Below are 26889 nucleotides of genomic sequence, written 5' to 3' on the forward strand. Positions count from 1 at the left end.
CTCTAAGAATAGACACAAAAAGTGTTCAGCAGTTTTTAAAAGTTTCCTAAACAAAAACACACGATATGAGACATTGTATTATATATATTAACAATGTAAAATAAAGTTTGTTGATGTTTTCATTAGAAAAACATCATAATAGAAAACTGTGTAGATTCAAAGTATCTATAGTATATTCAAAGAAATCACAAATAAAAACATGTATTCGGGTGTACTCTCCACACCTATCTTTTAAAATGTTAAATGTTTTGATTCCCTCCAAGAAAAAAAACACACAAACACACAAACACACACACACACACACACACACACAAAAAAAAAAAAAAAAAAAGAAAAAAAAAACCCATTAGTAACTGTGTTAGTGTCTTGAAATACTGAAAGAGAAAAACATACACAGAGTATTTGGGTTTTTTCATTCGTCATCCCTGCCAAGGTTTCACCATATTCTGGATTTCTTTCCTATTCAACCATATTTTGAGCTTCTTACCCTTAATAATGCTTGATTCAGAGCTAATTAAAATTTGTGTTCTTTAATCCAAATGCAGATACATGTTCTCAAATCTTAACTGCACTTCCAAGAAGACTTTTTTCTGCTTGGAAATGTTATAGGTCTACTGCTTTGAAATTACTGGCAAATCTAACAGTTACAAGTATTTACATTTAGAACTGCTGCAAGAACAAAATAAATTTTGAAGAGCATTTAATTTACTTTTTCAATGTAAGAAGTTTAAATAAAACATCTTTTTGAAATCCACACTGTAATCCTAACGTATAAGTCTTTCAGCAAGTTTAAAACCACAGTGTAGAGGAAATGACACTGCTCTATTAGTAGGAAATGATAATACTCTATATAAAAGTCTTTAAAAAAACCAAAACCACAGAACAACAAAACCAGGAGGACATTTGCTTTCTTGTAAAGCTAAATAGTAAAAAGAACAAAAGAAGTCCCATTACCCGTGTTGGACTGACTCCAGTGGTGCTAGCAGTCAAGACTTCATGTTGTGAATCGATAATATTTTTAATCCTCAAATCCAAATCTTGTACAACTTCCTCTACTGCCTGATAGAAAGGATCCCCATTGCTTCGGCCTTTCATCAAATGCATCTTCACTGTTGACAGAATTTGCCCCCCTGCGACTCTGAAAATAGGCAGAGGGTCATCTCCACATTAATCTTGGCAGCACTTTAGTATACCTATTAGTGTTGAACATAGCTAGTCTTCACAGTTAATCAAAACTCTTCAGAGAACAGCTTTGATCTTTCAAATCAAAGAGCAGTGTGGAAGCATTGTCCAACATAATAGCCTGCTTAAGAAAAACAGAGATTATAAGAAAAGGTAATGAATTCAGCATTTAGTACTACTCTGACCTGCAACACAAAACTAACTTTTCCATAAAGTTCAAAGAAAAGCACTTTCTTTAAACCAATAGTTACTGTTTTGCTCATAAGCTGTCAAGTGAACAAATATGGATCCTATTTTAACATCCGATTCAGATTTTGAGCATTATGTGTTTCATGAAGGTTCTTTAAAATATCAGTCTGCTTTCAATTTTGTTTCAGTAGTTAGTAATTAGACTAAATGAACGTTATTTTTTTTACATAAAGGTACACAGTACCAATCTTCTTTATCATCAAGAGAAAACATAGAGTATATTTATGCTAAGTCCAGAAACATCCATGAAGTCAGACATAAAAAATATAATAATTGAATGCCAAAATATTTGTTTTGCCATAGCCAAGAGCAAGGCCAACTTTTCAACTTCCTCCACACTTAGTAGGTCCTACCTAATTTTCCTAAAAGGATACCTTGCAAATACAGAGACAGTCATATTTTGCACACATTAAACCCTAAAGAGAAATCTCAGAATTCCTGCTAGGACCACCTCCATCAAGTAAAATTCTACCTGTCTAGATTCATAATCCAAAATATAAAATAACTGTGTGGGGCTAAGGATGAACAAGGACTGAGCCAGAGAAAAACAAGTTTGTTTATATTGTTTTCTGTTAAAATACATGGAAGGAATGGGGCCAGGCATCTTGCTGTTTTGGATTATTCTGGCTGAACAAAACTCCTGGTAAATAACTTAGAAGCCCTGAAGTTAATATGAAACATTTTTGGCTTTTTTCCAGGTCAGAAACAACTATTTCCATGCAGTTCTCAGCTTTAACTTTTACAGATTAAAGATTATTCAATTCACATTAGAATTCGCAGGCTTGTTTAAACAGATAAACGTTAGCTTTCCAGAAGCTTAAGCACAATGCATGAACTCAGCCAAAAGGAAAGTCACCAGGTGAAGTCCCTCAGCACAAAGCTCAAGAACCATACCAGATCTTAAAGAGAGGAAAAAACCGATGCTTGAGTACCTCTGCTCCAAAAAACACAGTTCAATCTAACCACAAGAGAATGAAAAGTTCAAGGGGAGAAAAAAATAAAAATCATTCAGTGCAAGTTGTCAAGAGGTAAGAGAGTACTGTTGAAGAAAATTCTGTCTCAGAGATACGTATAGGAACTCTAGCCAAGCCTCCTGATACTTCTTGCCAAACTGTTTTATTTCCTCAGGACTAAAGTGCTATTTTCCAAAACAATACCCTCAAATGAGAAAAGCACTGTATTAACTGAGTAGTATCTGCTCCATAAATACCGTATGGAATCTACAACTCTAGAACAAACAAGCAGGTGAAGTGATTGGCTGAAGCTGTGTTTCAAAGTATAGACCTTCTCTATATGCCTAGGGATATATATATTCATAATGTGTGTACATGCTGGAAGAAGAATGATTACTCTCTATATAACACTGGACACACAGTAAAAAGATAATTGTGTCCTTAATTAAGATGCTATGTGCTGTCTGTAATTCTTGATTACCTTACAGTTTTTCTCCAAGGAAGAAAAAATATGATACAAATATTTTCTATTTATTCATTTGGTTGTTTTTTTTTTTGCTTCTACTACTCAATGCCAACTAAGGATCTTAGCTGTTATAAGTTAATTTAATCTATTTTTCTCCCCATATTCCCTCTTCTTTTCCAGGAAAGAGTTCCAGTTCCCAATCTGATATATGCAGTACTAATTGGAGCAAAGAAAAGTTTATTCATACTTTAATCAGATATTATATAAACAAGACATAAAATATTCATCTAATGTGTGTGGATTAGTTACTTAAACACTGTGCCACAGCTTATGCATTTTACAACAGGAAATGATATTGAATAAAGTTATGCTGTGAATTTTATTTTACTGAAGTATTGAATAAATTTATGAAATGCTGTATACACCTCTTCTTGGTGCTATTCATAAACTTACTTACAACAAAAGGCCCTAACTGACCAAGTCTTATAGTTTCATAATGTACAATCAGACTAGTGTGAGTTGGAAAAGCAAGTAAGGCATTCTTTCGGCAATCAATTATGTTATCTATAGCATCAATTGAGATGGTTAGGCCACTGTTCAAATTTAAGCAGTCCATTTTGTAGTAGAAGATCATCATCTGTCCATCAGAAAAGACAACTCACTGGATCAAAAATGTTTCAAAAAGCAATAACCTTGAAGGTGGATTTACAAATTAAATAGCAAATGTAATACTTCAAATTCAAGAAATAAAATAAGTGACCTGAGAATCTCTAGATCCTCTAGGAAGATTTCACTGCTACTGACATTCAAGCAAAGTTTACCTAAAAGCATGAAAATAGAAGGAAAATGCTGTAAAAATGCAGCTTTTGGGGGTTGTGCTGGTGGTTTTTGTTTTGTTTATTGGAAAAGGAGTCTGAATGCCAGATTACTCTCATTCATATTTCCTAGAAAAACCATTTGAATGTAAATGGAGTGTAAAATATCTGGCATAGTACTTGATAGTAAATGTTTATATGAATTAAATGAGGTAGAAAACTGCTACCCACCTTGCAATTCCTAACAGCTAGAGTGCCAGTAAAAGTTTGTTTTCAATATGGAATTATATCAACCAAGTTATCTGTCTTAAAATCATTTTTTGCATCAGCAGATGTTAAGAATTTTAATTCTTCTTAATGCTGAAAGAGAAGGGCAAAATCCAAGTGAATTCAAGAATAAACATTAAACCAAGTAATACCATTTGTCTAAGGTAATACTGAACTTGGGAAACCTTGTCCTTTCCAGTCAGGGTGCCTGCTAACAATTCTCAGATCTCAGGCTGCTGACATGAAATATTCTAAAACAAGTTGCGTAAGTCTCACAACCTTGGTCTTTTAAGTCATATTATGTGAGGACTCTGTTCAAATCCAATTAACAGCAAGTATCTCTCAGTTACCACTGTGATTGATATTCTCAGATAGCAATTTCTTTTAAAATCTCTAATAATATGATTTTCTCATCAGAGTCACATGCAACAAGATTTCTTTATTCTATATAGAGAGAACAGACCTGGTGGTTTTGGTTGATGCTCGGCTGAACATGAGCCAGCAGAATGCCCAGGTGGCCAAGAAGACCAATGGCATTCTAGCTTGTATCAGAAATAGTGCTGCCAGCAGAAGCAGAGAAGTGATTACCCCTCTGTACTCAGCACTGGTGAGGCTACACCTCTAGTGCCACATTCAGTTTCTGGCCCCTCACTACAAGAAAGACACTGAGGCACTGGAGCGTGTTCAGAGAAGGGCAACGAAGCCGTGAAGGATCTGGAGCATAAGTCTTAGGAGGACCAGCTGAGAAAACTGGGATTACTTAGTCTGGAGGAGGCTCAGGGGAGATGTTATCACTCTCTACAACAACATGAAAGGAGGTAGTGGTGAGGTGGTGGTCGGCCTCTTCTCCCATGTAGCTAGCAATAGGACAAGAGGGAATGGACTCAAGTTGTGCCAGCGAAGATTCCTTGATGGGCTGCATCATCCTAACTGCTGAAACATGAAGTAAGGTCTCACAAATACCGCCATCTTTCATACCACAGTCCCAATTAATTCTTTTATTTTCTGCCCAAAACAGTTTAGACTGCTGTGCAAGTGAGTGAGGAAAAGCATGCAATCACACAACTCAGGGCTATGTTAATAAGAGGGAATCCTGAAAGTAACATCTCCTATTTTATTACGTTGGTCCGTAACATCAGAGGCAGATCGTGTTGGTATGGCAGTAGAGTTTGAACCTTCCCACCAATATTTCATTACATTTTTCTGTTGTGTGTCATATGGCAGCAGAGGAGCAGTCTGATAAAATGGCATCTGATATGGAATTGCATATAAAGAAAAGGCATGAAATTAAATTCTTTCATGTGGAAGAAATGGCATCCATTGACATTCATTGATGCTTGCTGAATGTTCATGAAGATCAAGCAGTGGATATGAGTACAGTGAGGTGCTGGGTGATGCATTTCAGCAATGGTGACAGCAACATAAAAGACAGGCCACATTCCAGATGGCCACACACAGCTATCACACCACAAAGTGAAGGGTATCTCCATCAGCTCATCTGTGCAAATTGGTGGATTGTGACCAGTGAACTGTGTACAGAGCTGAATATTGGCTTCATGCATTGGAAACAGTTGCGGCAACATTGGACTGTAGCAAAATGTGTGCCACAAGGGATAAACAAATGCTCACATAGGAACAGAAAGAACACTGTAAGCAAGTTTGTCAGGACCCATTGAACAAATACAAGGCTGAAGGTGACTGTTTGCATCATCACTGGAGACAAGCCATGGTGTCACCACTATGAGACAGAGTCAAAACAGCAGTCCATGGAGGGGCAACATGTGACTTTTCCACAGAAGAAAGAGTTCAAAGAAAGAGTTCAGGACACAGCCTTCAACAGGTAAAGTGCACTGTTTTTTTGGGGATAGGTAAGGGATGATCCTTCTGGATTTTATGAACATGGGCAAACCATCAACTCTGATTGCTACATCAAGACACCAACTAAGCAGACGGATTAAACTTCTGTGGTCAGGCCCAAGAAGAAGATAATCTTTATTTTGCAACACAGTAATGCCAGGTGCCATACCAGTTTGAAGACCATGAAACACATTACCAATTTTGGCTGGACTGTCCTACCACACCCCCTGTATTGCCCAGATTTGGCACCTTCTGAAACCTTCTGAATTCCATCCATTTGCACCACTGAAAGATGGACTGCGTGGGTAACATTTTCTAGCAATGATGCCATCATAGCAGCTGTGAAGCACTGGGTCACCTTCGCTGGTGCAGATTTTCATGCACATGGCCTGCAGACTCTTGTTTATCACCAACAAAAATGCATAGCTAATGGAGGAGCCTATGTTGAAAAATACTGTTTTGTAGCTGAGAATTGGCTCTATGAAACCGTGTTATTGTGCTCTTTCAGTCTGTTGTAATGTCCATGGAAATAAATAGGAGGTATTACTTTTAGAGAGATCCATATGCATCTCAGGTGACTGAACTTAAGACTTCACAGGCAGACTCTGTTTAATTTTAGAATTAGTGCCTTGTTAATGCTTTTTTTAAATGAACAAGTCCCAGATATTTTAGATCAGTTGATCACTGTCACCTATTGGCCACTTTTCACCTTTGATTATCCATACCATCAAATGTCTAACAAGAAAGACAATCTAAGAAATAAATTTGGTATGTTATCACGAACAGCTCAAGATCATAATTTCAGAAATAATAAATTAACACCCTTCTATAATTTCTGACAGCAGTGAGTAAAACATAGACCAGAAACATAGTATTCCCTAGTCTTCCTTCTTAGAGTGGTTCTCTATGAGTTCCCTCAGTCTAGGAGACAGCCATCCCACTACAATTCTATCATGCCGAGATGAGTATTTGGTAAATCTGCTTAGGAAAAACTACCCAAGAAGTGAACAAGGCTCTGAAATAACACCATTCTTACCTTCTAAATTCTATCTTCTAGAAGATTTCAGGTTGGAACTCTGGAGAAGGCTGAGAGGGGATCTCATCACTGTTAACAAACATCTAAATGTTGATGAGGGTGGACTCTTTCTAGTGGTGAGCAACAGTAGAACAAGGGGCAATGGGCAGAAACTGGCACAAGGATGTTCCATACTAAGACAAGGAATAACTTCTTCACTGTCAGAGTGATGGAGCACTGAAACAAGCTGCCCGGAGAGGCTGTGGAGTCTCCTTCTCTGGTAATATTTAAGACCTGCCTGGACGCTTTCCTGTGCAATATACTGTACAGAACCAGGGGGGTTGGGCTCAATGATCCCTAGAAGTCCCCTCCAAGACCCTACAATTCTGTGGTTCTGTGTGATCTTTATTCAGTATCCTGCTTTTCAGCTAAGTTTAATACAAAAGACGTATGACATTTAAGATTTGATAAGAATTGACAGAAGAAACAGCTTACTATCGTCAGCATGAACCAGCACTAAAAGAAGAGTATACTATTCACGTAGGATTTCTCTCATTTGCCCTAGCCATAAAGAAAAAAACAGATGTCTAAATTCAGATAAGAATGCCTGACTGAGGAAAAAAGAGATGACAAACGTAATTTATGTACTCAGACAAAACATACTTCAATAGGTTACAAAGACACAGTCATGCATCAAGAGCTAGAAATCACAACCTTATTGACTGCTACAAATTTAGGAATATATTTCAGAATTTAAGAAATGAACAGATATCCATTCTTAAAATTTGAAAATAGGCAAAGAGGGTAGCAATTTAGTTCTATTCTCAAATGCAAAAAACAAACAAACAAAAAAACAGGAGTTCAAGTAGTTTCATCCTATGAGAGGAGAAAAACTAGAGAAAATAGAAGAAACAATACAAAGTAAAATTGCTCCTAACAGAGTAGTAACTGTAAACCTACTTTTGGTAGCCAAGTTATTTGCATAAAAATGAAAAAAACAGCTGTTCATATTCAATTAAATTTCAACAATAAAATTCTATAAGTGGATTTATCCATATTTTAAAAAAATCTGGGAAAGAAATAATTATATCAAAAACTTCACCCCAAACAATGAACTTAAGCATTTGTCCCTTATCGCCAACTTTTTTAAAATCACACAGAACAAGATATATGGTGAAGACACTACTTTGAACCCTTTGGCGTTCTGCAGTTCAGTAGATCCACAACAGAAGCACAGCAAAAAATAATCATAATAATCCCATTTTAAAGTATTTTTCCACATTCCTACCAACACTTATGCTGAACTGTCAAAAATGTTTACCTCTGCTTTCTTCCACTAAGCTAAAAATGACCCTCCCTCAGGAGATGCCACCATCTAAAACATCTGAAATCTTCTCAAGAACTCACTACCAGAAACATAGTTGGTGTTCTGTTAGTGTGTTCATGCACCAACATTAATATGTGTTATTCTCCATACCAAACAACACTCCTCAAATCCTGCAATGAAGCTATAAGACTAAATAAAGATTCTAGAAGAGCATGCATGCTTTTCCAGGGAAGGCAACTGATGTTATTTACCTGGACTTGTGCAAGGCCTTTGACGTGGTCTCCCACCACATCCTTATCTCCAAATTGGAGAGATGTGGATTTGATGTGTGAACCACCCCATGGATAAGGAATTGGTTGAAAGGCCATGGACAAAGAGTGATGATTAACGACTCTATGTTTAGGTGGAGGCCAAGCGGTGCTCCCCAAGAGTCTGCCTTGGGACTGGTGCTCTTTAACATTTTTATCAACGACATTGACGACAGAATCGAGTGCACCCTCAGCAAGTTTGCTGATGACACCAAGCTGAGTGGTGCAGATGACACAGTGGTAGGAAGGGATGCCATTCAGAGGGACTTCAACAGGCTTGAAAGGTGGGCCTGGGAAAATCTAATGAGGTTCAACACAGCAAAGTGCAAGGTTTTGCACTTGGACTGAAGTAATCCCCAGCACATATACAGACTAGAAGGAGCAGCACTTGAGAGCAGCCCTGCAGAGAAGGACCTGGGGGTCCTGGTGGATGAAAAACTTAACATGAACCAGCAGTGTGCTCTTGCAGCTTAGAAAGCAAATGGTATCCTGAGCTTCATCAGAAGAGAGGTGGCCAGCAGGGACAGGGAGGTGATTGCCCCCCCCCTACTCTGCTCTTATGAGGCCCCATCTGGAGTACTGCATCCAGGTCTGGGGCCCCCAGTACAAGAAAGACAGGGAGCTGTTAGAAAGGGTCCAGAGGAGAGCCACAAAGATTATTAGAGGGGTGGAGCACCTCACCTATGGAGACAGGCTGAGGGAACTAGGCTTGTTCAGCCTGGAAAAGAGAAGGCTGAGAGGTGACCTCATTGCAGCCTTTCAGTACCTATAAACAGCCTATAAACAGGAGGGGAGTCAACTCTTTACAAGGATAAGTAACAGCAGGACAAGAGGAAATGGTTTTCAGTTAAAGGAGGGAAGATTTAGGTAGGATATCAGGGGGAAGTTCTTTACCAAGGGAGTGATGAAGTGCTGGAACAGGATGTCCAGAGAGGTTGTGGATGTCCCATCGTTGGAGGTGTTCAAGGCCATGTTGGATGGGGCCCTGGGAAGCCTCGTCTAGTATCCAAGGCGGAGGTTGGTGGCCCTGCCTGTGGCAGAGGGGGTGGAGCTTGATGATCCTTGAGGTTCCTTCCAATCCAAGCCATTCTATGATTCTATGTGTATGTATGTATACCTTTGTTGGTGAACTAGAAGCAGTGACAAAATATATGCTTATCACATTTGCAGATGACACAAAACTGGGTAGAACAGTCAATACATTGTAGGGAAGTGCTGCCATGCAGTATGGTACCTAGACAGACCAGAGAAAAGGGCTGAGAGGGACCATAAAAAATTCAACAGGAAATGCTAATTCTTGGAAAGAGACATGCCCTTGCAATGTTACTGACTGGGCAGAAACTCTGTGGAAAAAAAACTTGGGAGTCTTGGTGCATGTTCAGCAAGCTAAACAAGCCAGGAGTGTGCCTTGGCAACAAAGAAGGTCAACAGTATCTTTGGCTGCATCTACAGTAGCGTAGCCAGTAGTCTAAGGAATGTGATTATCCTTTTCTAATCAGCACTTGTTGGACTGAATTTAGAATGCTGCATCCAGCTTTCGGCCCCCCAGTCCAGAATGGACACTGATAAGTTGAAGCAAGTTTAGTAAAGGAATGGCAAGATGACCAGGGAGACACGTCATCTGAGAAGTTAAAGGAACAGATTGTTCAAACTGGAGAAGAGAAGGCTTCTGGGGGATCCACTAGCAGCCTTCTGATACCCACAAGGAAGTGATCAAGAAGAGGAAGACAGGCTGTTGGCATTTAGTGGACAGAAGAGAGAAAAGAGGCATAAACTGAAATAAGATAGGTCCTAACTGGATAAGAAAAAAGCTTATTGTCACGAGGAGACTCAAGCAGTGGAACAAATTGCCAAAAAAGATGCTGCAGTCTCCATTCTTGAAGGTTTTCAAAACTTCACTGGACAAAGCCCTAACTATCCTAGGCTGACCTCATAATTGACCTGCTTTGAGTAGGACGTTAAATCAAATGCTTCCTGAAGCTACTTTCACAGAATTATTTCATGATCTTAAGTTCAATGTGCCCAAAAACAAGCAACAAAGCTGAGAAAGGGTCTGGAGAACAAGACTCATGAGAAGCGACTGAGGGAACTGATTCTTCAGTCTGGAGAAGAGGAGGGCCAGGAAAGACTTTATCACTCTTTAAAGTGACCTGAAAGGAGATTGCAGCAAGGTAGGGGTCAGCCTTTTCTCCCAGGTAACTATTGGGAGAACAAGTAGTAATGTCCTTAAGCTGCACCAGGGAAGGTTCAGGTTGGACATTAGGAAAAAATTCTTAGAGTGGTACTGCATTGGCACAGGCTGCCCAAGATGATGTTTGAATCACTGTCCCCAGAGGTGTTCAAGAAATGTGTGGATGTGGCACTGAAGGACATGGTTAGTAGAGACAGGTTGACCATTGGACTAGATGATCTTAGAGCTCTTTCCCAACCATAATGATTCTACAATTCCTAAGACAGTGCTTTGCACATGCTTGCACAACTTTCCCACAAGTTTAGAACACAAAACTCCAGAGCTGTGTGAAAGCTATCCAAACATTCAGGACAAGATCAAATAAAGCTTCATATGCATTCTATCCTAAATACTACTGTATTTTAAGATGCAATCACAGCTTTACAATGGCAACATGAGAAGCAGTATTTTCCCTACCCTCTGAAAGCTCAATACACTAATACACATGCGTGATCAAGTCAAATTGTAAATCAAATGTAGAAGACTGCTCATGGACTTGATATGAAGATCCAGTCCAAAGCATCACACTGGCTCAAAGGTGATGAACAGAACACCTACTACAGCTATTCGGTTTAAACTGTGAGCTGTGCAATAGTGTCACCTAGTGGACAGTAGTTACAACAAAGTGAGGGCCAATTCAAGAAGAAAAATCTGCCATCTACCAACTTTGCTACCTTATCAAACCAGTTGGGACTTTAAATTTTATATATACGTATACATATGCACGAAGCAAAAATTGCAGCAATGAATAATACAAATACTTTTCCATCACTCAATTTTGAGTCATACAAAGCTTTCATAAAGTTGAAAAATGTCATTGGAGAAATAGAAGAACTGTTCTATCTGGATGCAAGAAGTATTTTACAGTTTGGTCTAAATGAGGAGGATTTCAAAAATAATAGATGAGTACTGCAGGCTTTAATTTATATCATAAAAGAGCCTCCAGTTCACCAGGTCTATAATAATCATCCACTTCACTCGCAAATGCAACACTAACATTTTTCTGTCACTTGACAAGAAACAAGTAGATAATGCAAGTTCTCCATTTACTTCATAAGCACTGTCCAAGACGTACAGAATTCGTAAATAGTTTGAGGGTTATAAGCTTTACAGCATCCCCAAATTTTAAGGAACGTTCATGCTACTACTGATTCTTGAAAGTTCAGCGATATCTTCTACTGTTGCACAGCTAGAGAATGAGAAGAAAATTTCAGAGATTTGTAAGAATGTTTATTCTGCTCAGCGAACTCTCCTTGAAAATACTGTTTTGGGGTTTTGTTTGTTTGTTTTACTATCTCCTGCTATCAAATCTCCTTAAAGTTTGTGTCTCACTTGAATCAAACCATCATACATCCATTAAGATTTTGCTGTTCTACTCATCTCATCTACTTGTTCAGTTTCTTCCTTAACAGAAAGGCTTGAGGATGAGAAAAACATCTTGTGCGCCTTGTAGCACAGAAAATACTGAGAGCTTTACAGCAGTGAAAGAGCAATGCCACAGATAGATTGCTAATTATCCTCCCAGATTTCTGAGAAGGTTCTTAAGGAGTAAGCAACTAAAAACTTTTGCTGCACTGTTGCTCAGTTCTTCATTTTGTTTATTTTTTTCCTGTTCTTCATTCTGCAGTAGTAACAGAATTAGGGAAATTTCTTTTGTTAAACTGCTTCTTTTGGAATTCATAATAAATGTAAAATCATTTTGCATGTCCGCATATTTTACATGCAGACTGTTCCCACTCACATGGCTTACTAAACACTTGCAAAAGGAAAATGGAATAGTTTTCTTTTTGTTCACAAATCTTGCAATCCTTAAGTTTGAGAACTTCAGCATTCCTTTGAAGACAGTCAACAAATTGGTATATAATTGTATAAGTTGTCCTACAAATATTTAGCTACTAGATATAGAAACATAAACACAATGCAAGATATATAAAAAAATACTGCTAGTTATAAAACCCGTTCAGAGTGCAAGAGATAACAGGAAAAAAAAAATACAGCACAGATATATTTTGTTCTTGACAAGTGATACAAACAATGACAACTACATACATACTTGTAATCTACTGAACATGCCAGAATCTGATATTAATGAGATTTATATCCTAAAATAGTATAAATTCTCATACCATCTATACAGAATTATAATAGGAAGTAGAATGCTGAAAAGGGCAACAGCTACAGCAACAGGAAAAAAGAGAAAGCAGTAAAATAAACAGATGAATGTTGAAAATGATTTCCAGGCTCAAGATAATTCTCCCAATTAGAAATTCCAATTTCCAAAGCAATTACTGATTTTTCTCACATTTTAAACAGAAAGGTAATTAACAAGACACAGCATTTTATGTTACAATTTGCTGAATCACACAATCAGAAAGTAGTCTTTCCACCCTAAAAGATGTTGGTACACAAGTGTTTTTTTTCTTTCCTCATTTTTACGAATGTATAATGCCAGACATAACTTAAATAAGGAAAAAAGCATATGTTAGAAGTTGAGTCAGAAGTTTTCTTTAACGATTACAGATATAGACAGATTGTCTCTGGTATCTAGAATGTTCAAATGAAAGAACCAAGAAGCAGCATTAAGAAATAAAACAAAAACCGCATGTAAAAAAAAAACTTCAGAAATACTTCCAACTTCAATGAAATATGAATGGAATTTAAATAAGGCTTATTGTTGTCCTATAACATTTTCTTTTCACAACAACATAAATTAGATTATTTAAACTAAAACAGATTTTAGAGCATAGAACTATGATAGGCAACTGGCTAAAATTCTGTACAAAAAAATTGCTGATTATAAATGAAAAATGTTGCTAACTTATATTATTTAAAAAGAATGCTCCACCCTAATGCCAGTACTTGTCCTAATACTAGCACCTACTAATATGAATAACTGTTATACTGATGCTTGTCTGTAATTCATCTTACATTTATAACCCTCCCCAAAAATTAACTTCAAGTCTTCAGAAACATCCAAACCCAAAAACTTCACAAGAGCCTTCCCAAGAAATAACTAATACAACTAGCTTCTCTTGTTAAAAATAAGAGAGCAGAAAGGCTAAATAACCTGTCATTATTTATCAGTTTTTAATACGAAAGAAATGAGTGACAATGGTGTCCTTTATAGAAAAGTAAATAAAGTGCTACAACGTAATAGGAGTAATAAATGAGGAAGAAAAAGTAAAAGATCTTTATGTCTCCATCAGACCCATGTGATTTGGAAATCCATTTACAATTAAGGAACTAACCAAATATACATACATGCACAAATCTAGTAAAAATTTAATACAAATATTAGCCTCTCAAAACCAAAAAGCTGTTTTCCAAACATTTGTATTCTTCTAGCTAAAACTTAAAGATTTAGACATTTACTACGAAATAAGTGATTAGAACTTCTTTTGTTCCCCCCTCCTGAAGCCAGACAAACAAGAAAAATAAGAAGTTGCTCAAAAGACACAGAAATACAATAAAAATTCTATTACCTTGGATCTGGGATTTCACCAACAATTTCTCCCAGCTTGTCAATAAAATCAATGAAGTTAGAAAGCCCCTTTACGTGGACTCTTAGTGGATCAAATAATGAAGCTGCACAGCCTTTTCCTCCATGTTCTACTGTTCGGATCAAAGATGTTGCCATCTATTAGGAGAAATATTTAGAAAATGAACATATTTTGAAGTGACTTCGTACAGATATGTAAAACGCATAGCAGCTGGATAATAATAGAAATCTAATGGAAATCAACAGAATACCTTTTAATTGCAAGCTGTTTACATCTCTCTGTATATATTTGCAAGCCCAATACTTAAAGTTGGGCTTTAAAGTACTTACAAATTAAATGAAAATGACCCAACTGATTTGATATTTACATTGATACCTCGGAAAAAAACTTCTACTTTATTAAAATTGCATAGTTTTGTTGTTGTTGTTGCTGCTCTTTAAATGCTTGTACTTACATAACAAAAACAAATCTTGCATTTAGAGGGTTATTTATAACCTAGGAACATTTAATACAAGCACATGAAGATTGACTTGAGAATTGTATTTATTTTTAGGGGCAGAAATAAATACTATGAATATTCAAAGTTTCTAAAAAAAAATATATATATATATATATATCATATATATATATATATGATAGCTAAAGGTTCTAGCATCACAGATACTCCATTCTGAAAGTTTCCCTATATTTTATATACAGTAAAGACACTGAAACAAGAGATGTTCCATCAGCAGTTGTCCTGGTTTCAGTTGGGATGGAGCTGATTTTCTTTGTAGCATCTAGTAGATGCATGCAACATCAAACCACCCTCTTGTCCTGAAGGATTGTTATAATAGATGGAGCCCAAAGTCACATATTATGTGAACTCCACAGAAAATATAGTGAAATGGCCTAAAGACTATGGGAACAATATCTGCGTGTATATATCAGAAGGCACCAAAGGTGGTGGTAATTAATTGGGATGTATTGGAAAGTGTGGGACTTGAGTATTATGTAAACAATACAGAATAAGAAGTGGATATTGACCTATTTTCAACTGAGACAGAATAGATTTTCTTCATATTGTCTGCTATGATTCTATGTTTTAGCTTTAGCAGAAAAACAACATTGATAACATATTGATGTTTAAGTTCCTGCTCAGCAGTGCTGCAAAGCATCAAGGACATTTCAGTTTCTCATGCTGTCCTGCCAGTGAGAGGGTGGGGGTGCACAAGAAGCTGGGAAGGGACAGAACCACAACAGCTGACTTAAACTGGCCAAAGGGATATTCCATACCATGTGACATCATGCAAATATAAAACTGGGGGAATCTGGGGTGGGAGAGCTGCTGCTGCTCAGGGTCTGGCTGAGCATTAGTCAGTGGGTAGTAAACAATTCCACTGTGCATCACTTGCATACATAAATGTTTCTATCATTACTATTATTTCTCTCATCCTTTTCCATCTTAGTAATATTTATAATCTCAACCTATGAGATCTTTTTTTTTTTTTTTTTTTTTTAATTCTCTCCTCCATCCTACCGGAATGCAAAGAGAGTGAGCAAACAGCTGTGTGGTGCTGAGCTGTCTGCCAGGTTAAACCACAACACTTCAGAGTGTAACCCCTCACATTTTAAGCCAATAGGTAAATAAAATAAATTTCTCCATAAAAGTTAAAGATAAGAACCTAAAACACTTGACAGATACAGTAATATTAATTCTACCTATACAATTTAATTTCATACTACACAGTTTAAATCATAAAGCTCTTGGGACTGTAAAGAACACAACTGGAATTACTCTAGCAAAGAGAATAAACCTGTCAGTATTCCTGCTTTTGCACTAAAGATTTCTTCTGGATAAATATGGTTCATAGGACCTTGCCTTCCAATGGAAAGTATTCTGGCTTTGCAGGACTTCTACAAGACACAGATGCCAGAAAAGACAACTTCTTTACACAGTAGAGAAGTTTCCCCTCTGGCAGCTGGGAGGAAGAAGCAATAAACCAGTCCAAACACAACTTTTTTTTTCATATACAATTTTAACAGAGCGTTAGAAGCTCAAATAATTAATCCTGGAACTGAGATTTCACAAATTTTCCATATTTTTGAACCATAAAATCTGAAGCAATAGTGTAGCTGCTTCAGTGACTTTTATATACCCATACTATTTTTTCTTGGTCTACTGTTGACTGCACAGATCCCAAATGCAAAATTTGATTATTTGAATATGAGGGACCACAGTGATTCTCTGGAGAAAGAAATCTTACTCATCTATTTTTGAGATGGCTCTGTGCTGACTATAACTGCTCTAATTATAAATATAAATTCACCTCACATACAAAACTAGATTCTTTAGCTCCAAGCCTTTCTGAGTACTATATACTGATACTGTAATTTTTTCTTGTTCCTGTATAAGAGAGGACACCATCCTTTGTTGTTTTTTTTTTTTTTCTCTCCAGCTCTGTGCCTTTGAGAATAACATGATCAAGAATATCCCATATCAATCACATCTTGAAGAATGTTTCAAGACTGATCAAGCTGTAAATGAATGGCAAGTATTACATTCCAAAAATTCTGAGTCAGAACCGAAAAAACAGCAATACCATTCCTCCAGATTTTGGTCTTTTATCTACATATCAAGCACTGGATTTTTTTCTTCAGATTGCTCTACAAAAGGCATTTTGTGAAAAGATATGTTAGGTTACAGTTTAACAAATGCACAGAAAAAATGTGTTTTTCCCATTTAACCAAAGTATGTACTTGCAACACTCTAAATATATTATTAATAGATTCGTTTTGTCAAGAGATTCCTGTTTTTACCAGATCATATTTTAGCATTCTAGAGGTTCACAGGCAGAAATCATTTTTTTGGGTATCTTTAGATCTCATGACCAATCACCTATTTTATCAGATGAAATCTGTTGTGCTGGTTTTCTTTGTTTTGAAGCCTTGAAACTCTCTTTATGATGGTGTTTGACTTGGCTTGCAAATGTTAGTCTTTAATGCTTTAGTTAGAGACTAAAGCAACATTTCATGTTTATAAATCTATTTCATTATCTCTGATCTACAGCAAGTTTCATTGGATTCACATACCAGGAAAATTGACATTTTTCTCTCCTGCGAAGCATGTTTTAGTTTAGTGAAGGCTTCTCTACCAAGTCCTCTGTCAGGAACATTTAGAATACGAGCCAATGCCAGATCATCCTTAGAATTCACCAACAGGCTTAAATATGAATAAAAACACTTCTTGGCAAAGAGCATCACCTGCATAAGAAAGCATCAACATTAATTGGTCACCCTGTTGCTAAATTACATGTGTGCTAGCAATAAGACTTCTGCAAAGTGAGACACTTTTTTAAAATTTCAAATTATTACTTCATGTATGAGAATTCTGGAAGTTTTGACAAAAGCAAGCATGATTAATATGCGTTAAAATTATGTGTATTATACTTGAATAATCACACTGAGACAGGATGCCCAGAAAAGCTGTGGATGCTCCATCACTGAAGGCATTCAAGGTCAGGTTGGATGGGGTCCTGGGCAGTCTGATGTGGTGGGTGGTAGCCCTGCCCATGGAAGGGGTTGGAACTAGATGATCTCTAATGTTCTTTCCAAATTAAGACATTCTATGATTCTATGACATCTAGCTATTACAATTGGGTATCTATTTCTGCTTAGAGATCTCCTAACAGATATTCCTTTTATATCCCAAAGTAAAATTCTAATACCGTGAAACCACATAAAGGATTTACATTAATTTCAAGTAGGCTAAAATTTTCATCACTTTACCAGCTCCACCTCAGATTCACTAATTTTCCCCTTGACTCCCAGGGATATCAATCATAGAAGTTTCACTGATTGAAGAATTAAAATTTTATATCCAACTCCACCCACATAACCAAATTATATCAATGTAATTACTTCTATTGCAGCACTGTTCAGGATCCTGTAAGAACAACAGTTCCAGAACTGAAAAATTTGCCTTTATCATAAGAAAAAAAAAAAGACCAAAAAAGACCACTGATGAAAAGAAAGCTAATGAGAAAAGCTTTATTTGCTACATATTTTTTTCTTATTCAATAGGAATTCAAAAATTATATTATTATTATATCCTCTTAAGCAGCTTAAGAGGAAAGATTCAAGAGAAAGAAAAAAAGGCAAGAAATCTTTTTTTCTACACATGCCAATGTCAAGCATGCCATTAGCTTAGTGGTAGAAGTGCTATCTAGGGAAGAACTGTAGTGAAAAAACAGAAAAGCACCAAACTGCATTTCACTGAAGCATTTTTTCAGCCTGATATCATATTTCTGGGACAATGTTTGCTCACATGTTGAGAATTATTTTTTAAGTTGTATCTACACACTGCATTGAAATTGCTACTTCTGATGAGGAAAGTAAGCCTGGGAATGGCAAAAACTCTAGCATTTCAAGTACTGCAATACAGTATTCTCAGATTCTTATTTGAGGGGGTTGAATCAAGTGTTCCCAAAAAGTCTCCAGTCATCTACTGGGATAAACAAGACTTGCTTGCTTTGCTACAGCTACCGCTACAGTTGCTATCCAGATTTCTTCCACAAGGAAGTAAATATGAGCTAATGAAAACAAGGTGATGAAACCTAATAAGTCTACACCACTTAGCACTTCACTTGGCAACATCAAGCAAATAATTTAACCCTCAGTTGATAAGACTATGTTTCAATTATAATATATTTGAAGAACAATGTTTAAAGGCACTTAAAAGCAGATTATATCTACATATCAAGTGCCTGTCATAAGAGGACTGTCTTTCAGAGTATAAATTCATGTATTTACCCCATACACACACACTGATGAGATGCAGTTTGAAAACACTTGTTTATTATTTTCAGACTAGCAATATTTTAATAACAATAATTGCAAAAAGGAAACAATGTAACATATCATGTTGAGTTAAATTTCCCGTGTCTGCAGAACATCACAAAAAAATATAGAAATAAGTTTTACCTTCACACTGTTCTGATCCTGTTTGTAGACTGGTGTAGAAGGAAGAACAGAACCATTACTTCCTGATACATTCATTCCACCAGAAATAAATTGTAATAGTTGATCCTTCAATAAAAAGAATTGAATCAGTTAAAATATAAAGGTGACTAAAAAGCAGAAATACTATTAAAACCAAGTGAAACCATGATTTCTTACAGTTTGCTAGTTTTCTGAGACTCAAAACTTACTTTTTCTTCAGTCTTCAGAAGTACAAATGTTAAGGGAAAAATCAGGTGTAAAGATTCAAATTAACTTACAGATCTTGTACATTTCTATAAGACACTTGCACTAAAAGCAGCTTCTCGTCTTTCAGAAAAAAAGATAACATTGTGCCATGGATATGAAAAGCGCCTTAATCTTCTCAAGTTTTTTACATTGAAAAAATAAATTAGAAAATGAAAGCTTCCTGAACTTCAATCCTCCTTGTAACTTCTTTTGTATCCGGTAATTGGAATATTTGAGCGGAGGTTCTCTCAGTTTAAGGAAGCAGGTGAACTTGTTACAAGCATACCTGTCACTGAATCTTATAACAGTATTTCTATATTTCAATAATTCTGAAGATGAGATTCCCATCTTCTCTCAGGAGCCTGTTCTGGTATTTGACTACTTTTTCCACAGACACAGCTTTATTCCTGACTCAATAGGAAGAGTTCCCAAAGCAACTGAATATTTTATTTTTTATTTTCTAGTTTTTATCTAATAATTCAGTTTACTTTCCTGCAAGCAGACAGTTGGCTTTTCTCTGTAACTTTTCTTACAAGCCAGAAATAGTTGAATCTAAATCCAAAGTTTATTTTATTTTATTTTTATTTTTTATCAAAATCCTTTGTCTTTGATTTTTCCATGCTCTAGAGAGCACAAAAATCAAACTCATATGGCATGCTTATATTTCAAAGTTTTTTAGTTGCTACTAACACAACCCAATCATCAGCCCAGCACACAAGGGCTCAAGAGAAGGAAGCCTTATCTCACTAATGTGATATCCTTCTATGATAAGATCTCCCTGTGGACAAAAGGAAGACAATAGAAGTAGTTTTCCTGTATTTTAGCAATGCTTTTGATACTGTTCCTCACAGTCTTTCTGGATAAACTGTCCAGGTTTCAGACAAAGAGGCACATCGTATGCTGGGTGAAAAACTGGCTGAACAGTAGGGCTTGAAGTGTTGTAGTAAAGACAAGACTACATCTGGTTGGTGACCTGTCACTAGCAGCATCTTCCAAGGCTCAATCTTGACACCAGTTCTATTTAACATTTTCATCAATGCTTTCTCTGGAGTTAAATGAATCTTTCCAAAACTTACTGCTGATACTAAACTGGTAGGTGTTGTTGACTCTCTGAAGATACAAAAGGCTTTTAGAAAAGGGACCTACATTGATCAGAACCATTAGGCCATTAGCAACAGTATGAAATTTATCAAGAACAAATGTTGGATTCTGCTTTTGGAATTGAGTAATGTCAGACATACATACAGCCTGGGACAAAAGTGGCTGGAGAGGAGTCCTCCAGAAAGGGATCTGGGGACTCTGGTTGACAGCTGGCTCAACATGAGTCAGCAACATACCCTGGCAGCCAGGAAGGAAAGCAGCATTTTGGAGTACATTAAACACAGCACAGCCAAACAATCAGAAGAGGTCATTCTCCAACTATATTTAGCATTGGTGCTGTCTGAACTCAAATATTCTGTTCTGGACTCCACGTTCTAAAAAGGACATTAAGATACTTGACTGTGTGCAGATAAGGCAACAAAATTGGTTAAAAGAGCTGCAAGGCATATCCTATGAGGAACAATTGTGAACATTGTGTTCGTTAAACTTGGTGGAAAGGAGGTTGAGGAATGATGTGATTACTCCTTCCTGAGGAGGGGAAGTGGAGAGGGAGTTGCTCATCTTTTCTCTCTGGTATCTAGTGACAGGACACACGAGAGCAGTTCAAAGCTGTATCAGTCAGAAACTGACTAGACACTGTGAAAAATTTAATTACTGAGAGATTAGTTAGACATTGGAACAGGAATCCTAAAGAGGTGGCTGACATTACATGCCTGTTTGTGTTTAGGAGGCATTTAGATAACGTTCATAATGACATGTTTTAACTTTGGATCAGTCCTAAAATAGACTAACAGTTGGACTCAATTTTTTTTTTTTTTGTACCTTCCAGCAGCTAATATATTATTCAATATATTTTGATCTGGTAAAGATTAATCAAATTTGTGCTATTTTCATAGTCAGATTGGACTACACACTGCAACTTCTCTAGCTTACAGCATGGTCTTATGTGCAGAGTTACAATAACTGAATTGCAATAAACCGCAACAGATGCTTGACGGAGTAGCTGAGGAATCTGTTCTGGTTTCCCAAAAAACATCAAATGAAGCTACGTGTAGAATACGGAGGATTTTGTGTTTAAAAATGTGTTATTTTTATAACAACAACAAAAAATATTTGGACTGCATAGCAACATATATCCAAAATTCTGTAGCACGTTAATCATTAAAATTCGATCCAGTCATATCAAATCTCTACAGTTCGACTTTTCTTTTTCTGGCAGAAAAACTTCTGGAGAAGAGATCTACACATCCAGCAGGATGACAGAAAGAAGTAATTTTTGAATAGTCTTATGAGTCTTTAAAAGATTTAATAATTTAAACACATCTGTTTCCCACACAGAAAAAGCAAGTAATTTGTGAATAAGTCAGGATTTCTGCACATACTTTAGAAGCACTGTGAACCCATAATCATTATCAGAAGTGTCAAAATAATATCAGAGATTAATCAAACAAAATACTTACGGGGGCAATGCTTTCATCTTCAGAGACAAGTGCAAGAGCACAGCACTTTTGATATATGTCTATTATATCTAACATATTGCTGCTTGCTAAGAAGGCATGATAGGCCTTTTTAAAGTCAGCATAATTTTCAGGTTCTTCCATGTTCTCATATGATAATCCTAGTTTGTCATGTAACAAATATTTCCAAGTTTCCATCACATCACTGAGCGATACTGAGAAATCTCCATGGTGCTAACAGAACAACAATAAAAAAAAAATTAATATTTTATATTTAGTAGTTTTAAAAATTACTTTAAAACAAGTTGCATATATGTCTTCAAAGAAAAACTATTATAATCTAAATATTTGCATTTGTAATGAATGAAGTGTTACTTATAACTGAAGTTCTTTCAATGCTTTTGCCTTACAGTTGACTTTCTGGAATCTGCAGTTCTTGTTCCTGATCTTTAAAATACCAGACATATATTTTGAACTTTGCTGACAGAAACAGACATTGACTTTCACAGGACTATTACATGCAAAATCAATTCCCCCCTCCCCCCCAATGCTAATACACTTCTACTCTTAAATAATGTTGATAATGTTGCCACAGACCTAATGAATGCATGAAAGCAAGACACACCTAAGCACACAGGCAGGTCCAAAAGTAATGCCTCCTATTTTATTTTGTTGGCCCACAACATCATAGGCAGATGTCAGTGGTATGGCAGTAGAGGCTGAACCTTCCTGCCTGTATCCCATTACATTTTGTTGCTGTGTGACATGGCAGCAGAGGGACAGTCTGAGAAATTTGCATCTGACATGGAAGTGCAGATGAAGCAGAGGTCTGTAATTGAATTATTCCATGTGGAGAAAATTGCACTCTTTGACTTTCAATGGATGTGAGCACAGTGAGGCAATAGGAGACGTGTTTCAGTATTGGCAACAGTCGGTCACCTCAGCTTGTGAAGATTTTTACCAGCACAGCATGCAGGCCCTTGTACTTGCTGCATGTAAGTGAAATTACACAGCAGCAGAGACATTTGCTACTAGTTAGACTGAGCTATGGTAACAGAAACAAAAGATAAGGGTTGGGATGTGGGACTATGTATACACTTCTAACAGTTCAGAAATTGGCCCTATAGCCATCTTTAAATTTGCACGTGGTTTTTAGCATAATTCAGTATTATGAACATGCCTGCTATTTCAGAGATTACAAGAAAATTAATGTCATTCATTTTCTACAGAGCATGTTTTCCACTCCAACTTCTCCAAAAACTAAATTTCTAACCATATTGTAATCACCTTCAAGAAAATGAAAACAATAGTAGGTTGGAAGAAAAAAAAAAAAGTTGTCTCACTATTTTGTTACTTCTGAAAGAATTTTCCAAGCTAAATGACAGTACAGTTTAAATATGGTACCTAGTAAATCAAAACCTTTCCTTGCAAGACCAAGGACCTGCAGAGATTAGCAAAGTTTATATTAGCACTGGAAGAATATTTGAAATTCAAGTAGAATTTCACTCCAGGTGCTAACTTACACCATCAGGCACTCACTGTGACAGTGCACTCTATTTCTTACACAGTCAGCTGTCAAGAATATCTGGTTTTAAAGGGAATGTTAATAAAAATATGATGTTCTGCAATAAGCATATGCCAGCTGACTAATACCCAAAGGAAGTTCAAAAAGTTCTGGACCATCACTGCATGATAGACATTGCAGTGTTATGTTTCATCGTGTCTTAGTTTCAGCTGGGACATAGTTGTTTTCTTCAGAATGTCTGCTATGAGACTATTTTTTGGTTCTAAGAGAAAAACAATGTTGATAACACATCAATGTTGCTGCTAATCAGTGCTGTTCAGAGCCAAAGACATTCTCAGCAAAGGGCAGGGTGGGTGGCTCAAGTAGCTGGGAAAGAACAAATCAGGACAGCTCTTTGCAATCTATCAATTTCTTAACACAAAGGGCAACACCCACTACCCTCATTTCCTGCTTATCTCTTCTACAAAGTTTGCACTCCCTGACTACAGTATTCCAATTGCATAGTACTTCCCACCATGTTTCTGTGATAACAATTAAGTCATAGTTTTTTAATTGCTCCATCGTTTCTAATTCCTCTTATTTATTTCCCACGCTATGTGCATTGGTATAGAGGCATTTCAGCTGGGCTATCAAAAGTGTTATCTTTTTAGAAAAGCCTTCCTCAGTTCCTTTAGAGCAATTCTGAGGTTTTTTCCTGCTGCTTCATAAAGTGACAGCGTCTCCTGGCTTTTCTGCTCAGGGAGATGGTGGAGTCATCGATCCTGGAGGTGTTCAAGAAATGTTTCTATATTGTACTGAGGGATATAGTTTAGTGGGAAATATTGGTGATAGGTGGATGGTTGTACTGGATAATCTTAGATGTCTTTTCCACCCTTGGTAATTCTATGATTCTCTGTCATTCAAAACACCTCTCCTTCCTCCATCAAATCTAGCTTAAAGCTCTGCTAATCAGTCCAGCTAGCATGCTGGACAAAACAGTCTTGCTCCATCTGATCAACTGTGTTCCATCTAGCATCAGTATACTCATTCTCTTGAAGGTGCAACTGAGACCACAACACAAAACCCTGAAAGTGGCACCATGCAAAAGCCAATGATTCACCTGATCCCTTCACCCCTTTCTTCCTGTGTCCCACCCTCCAACTGGGAGGATAAAGGAGAACATTATCTGCAGTCCTAGACCCTGCAACATCTTTCTGAGCGATAAAGTCACTGTTGAGATTTTGTTGTTTTCTTATTTCAGCCTCATGCAACCAGTCTCAAAAGAGCAGGACAATAGCACTCCAGCTTTACTGTGCACAGTAAAGTTTCTTCTTGGTATCACAAATGAAGACCCCTAGGCAGGTGGGAAACCTCCCTAGAGATGTTATCCAAATAGCAAATGGGTAATTCCTCATCAAGGAATCCCCACTCACTAACACCCTTCTCCTTGCTTTGGTGGCACTTGTTCTAATAGAGGTGGTTGGTTCGACCAACTTTATGGGGTAGTCCCTTCCTGAGTCTGAATCATTACCCACACCCTCTCCTTTTTCCAGACCATAAAGCTAGCTTAGCTTCCTCACCTTGCAGGGATTTAGGTCAGGGCAGTCTTTCAGCCTGTGTCAGAACAAAACACCATACATAACTCTCCAATTCCAGGATTCAGTGCTGCCTGGCAATTTCCTATTTCAACCTGGCCATTTGCTGGAAAAGTATGTTGAGATGGGCGCACTTGTATCTATGACATCCACTTCTGCCCTCAGCCCCTGTGTGGACTTGCAGATTCTGGAGAACCCCGCAATAAAAGGTCAGGGCAGCAATTTCACTCCTCAGGCAGCCTGTTTAGGTGCATGCATCTGCATGTGAAGATTGTGGCTACCCTGCCTAGGTTACAACCTCAGCTCAGCCATTGCAGCATACTGTCACCAAGCTTCTTTCAATAGAGGACTGCTCCCAGAAGAGAGAGAGCAGGCACCCTCCAGCCTCAAACCAGCTTTTCTGTTTGCTCTCACTCCCTGTGGTTGCATCTGTGCATAAATGGGTGGCTGCTGCTGCTCCTGGCCCACCTATGTCTCTTCAGCCACTCCCACAAGGGCTGGAGATTCCTAGCAGCTTTCCCCTCACCCTGGGGACTCCTTGACTGTAGGACAACCCCTCACCCCAAACATCTCAACCCCAACTCTGCAGCAGAATTGAAGTTATGCAATCAGACAAAATACTCTAGTGTTTACTATTACAGATGAGGATTTACATTAAAAAAACTTAAAACACTTCTCCCATCTTTCTGTAAAAAATCTTTCTCTGATTTGACAAAGTACTTAATCATTATTTTACAACATCTTGCTGCATCTAACCCTCAGATCAAAAACAACACTGAAATGACCAAAACAACTGTTTTAAATAGATAAACTGAAAGTTTAGTAAGCAAACCAAGTTTAAGTCACACTAAGCCCCAAGAGTGTACAGAAAGAATGCTAACCTGCTTATTGACTTCAGCCATGGACAGTTGTAATGCTGTCAGCATGCAGTCGGCTCCACATACTGTAGTCCTTTCAGAGTTTGAAAATAAGGGCCATTGTCTTCTGAAATATTTGATTAAGTTTAAAATCTTTTCCTGGAAAGAAATCATTGCCTAGAGCAGAACACAGAATTAAGAGAAATAATTGTAAATAAAAATACATGAGAGGCCTATGCACATCTTCACCTTAAACTGTGTGTATGCTATCATTTCTTCTCCCATATCAAGTCCACAAAATAAACTCATCCCACAAATCCATAGCCTTGCAAGACTTACCTCACTAACAATGAGATAACTACCAGGAGAAGGGGTAGAAAGTGCTTATGAATGACATGTTCATGAAGACCTCTTGTCCTCCTTGCATATTTACTAACTTGAAAGAATATCACAGGGCTGGAGCACCTCTGCTATGAAGAAAGGTTGAGGGAACTGGACTTGTTTAGCTTGGAGAAAAGAAGGCTCTGGGGAGACCTCACTGTGATCTTCCAATATCTGATAGGAGTATTGAACAGGAGGGGGTACAACTTTTTATGAGGGTTGATAGTGATAGGACAAGGAAGAATGGCCTTAAACTGAGACAAGAGAGCTTTAGGCTAGATACTAGGAGGAAGTTTTTCACTCAGAGGGTGGTGACACACTGGAACAGGTTGCCCAAGGAGGCTGTGGATGCCCCATCCCTGCAGGCATTCAAGGCCACGCTGGATGTGGCTCTGGGCAGCCTGGTCTGGTGGTTGGCAACCCTGCACATAGCAGGGGGGTTGAAACTTGATGCTCATTCTGGTCTTTTTCAACCAAGGCCATTCTATGATAATATCAGTAATTTGATAAGACAGTTTTTTGCCTCTACAGAGACAGCCTGAATGCCCCCAGAAAGCATCTTTCATATGCACCACATCATATTCAGACCAGCATCTATC

General features: G+C 37.4%; 1 protein-coding gene across 2 annotated transcripts in view; it reads right to left on the bottom strand.

Annotated features, from left to right (window-relative positions):
• Positions 1-26889, bottom strand: part of PARPBP (PARP1 binding protein) — a 45445-nt gene that overhangs the window by 18019 nt on the left and 537 nt on the right. For both annotated transcript variants that reach the window (XM_031589740.2, XM_031589739.2), the window contains exons 2-7: positions 25934-26086; positions 21957-22187; positions 19132-19236; positions 17242-17412; positions 14152-14306; positions 955-1138 (exon numbers count right to left, since the gene is read on the bottom strand). In XM_031589740.2, coding sequence (XP_031445600.2) covers positions 955-1138; positions 14152-14306; positions 17242-17412; positions 19132-19236; positions 21957-22187; positions 25934-26083 — 996 coding nt within the window. In that variant the 5' untranslated portion in view covers positions 26084-26086. The remainder of the gene's footprint in view (positions 1-954; positions 1139-14151; positions 14307-17241; positions 17413-19131; positions 19237-21956; positions 22188-25933; positions 26087-26889) is intronic.

Source organism: Phasianus colchicus, chromosome 1, assembly GCF_987193195.1.
Source record: "Phasianus colchicus chromosome 1, bPhaCol1.hap1.1, whole genome shotgun sequence".
NCBI lineage: Eukaryota > Metazoa > Chordata > Aves > Galliformes > Phasianidae > Phasianus > Phasianus colchicus.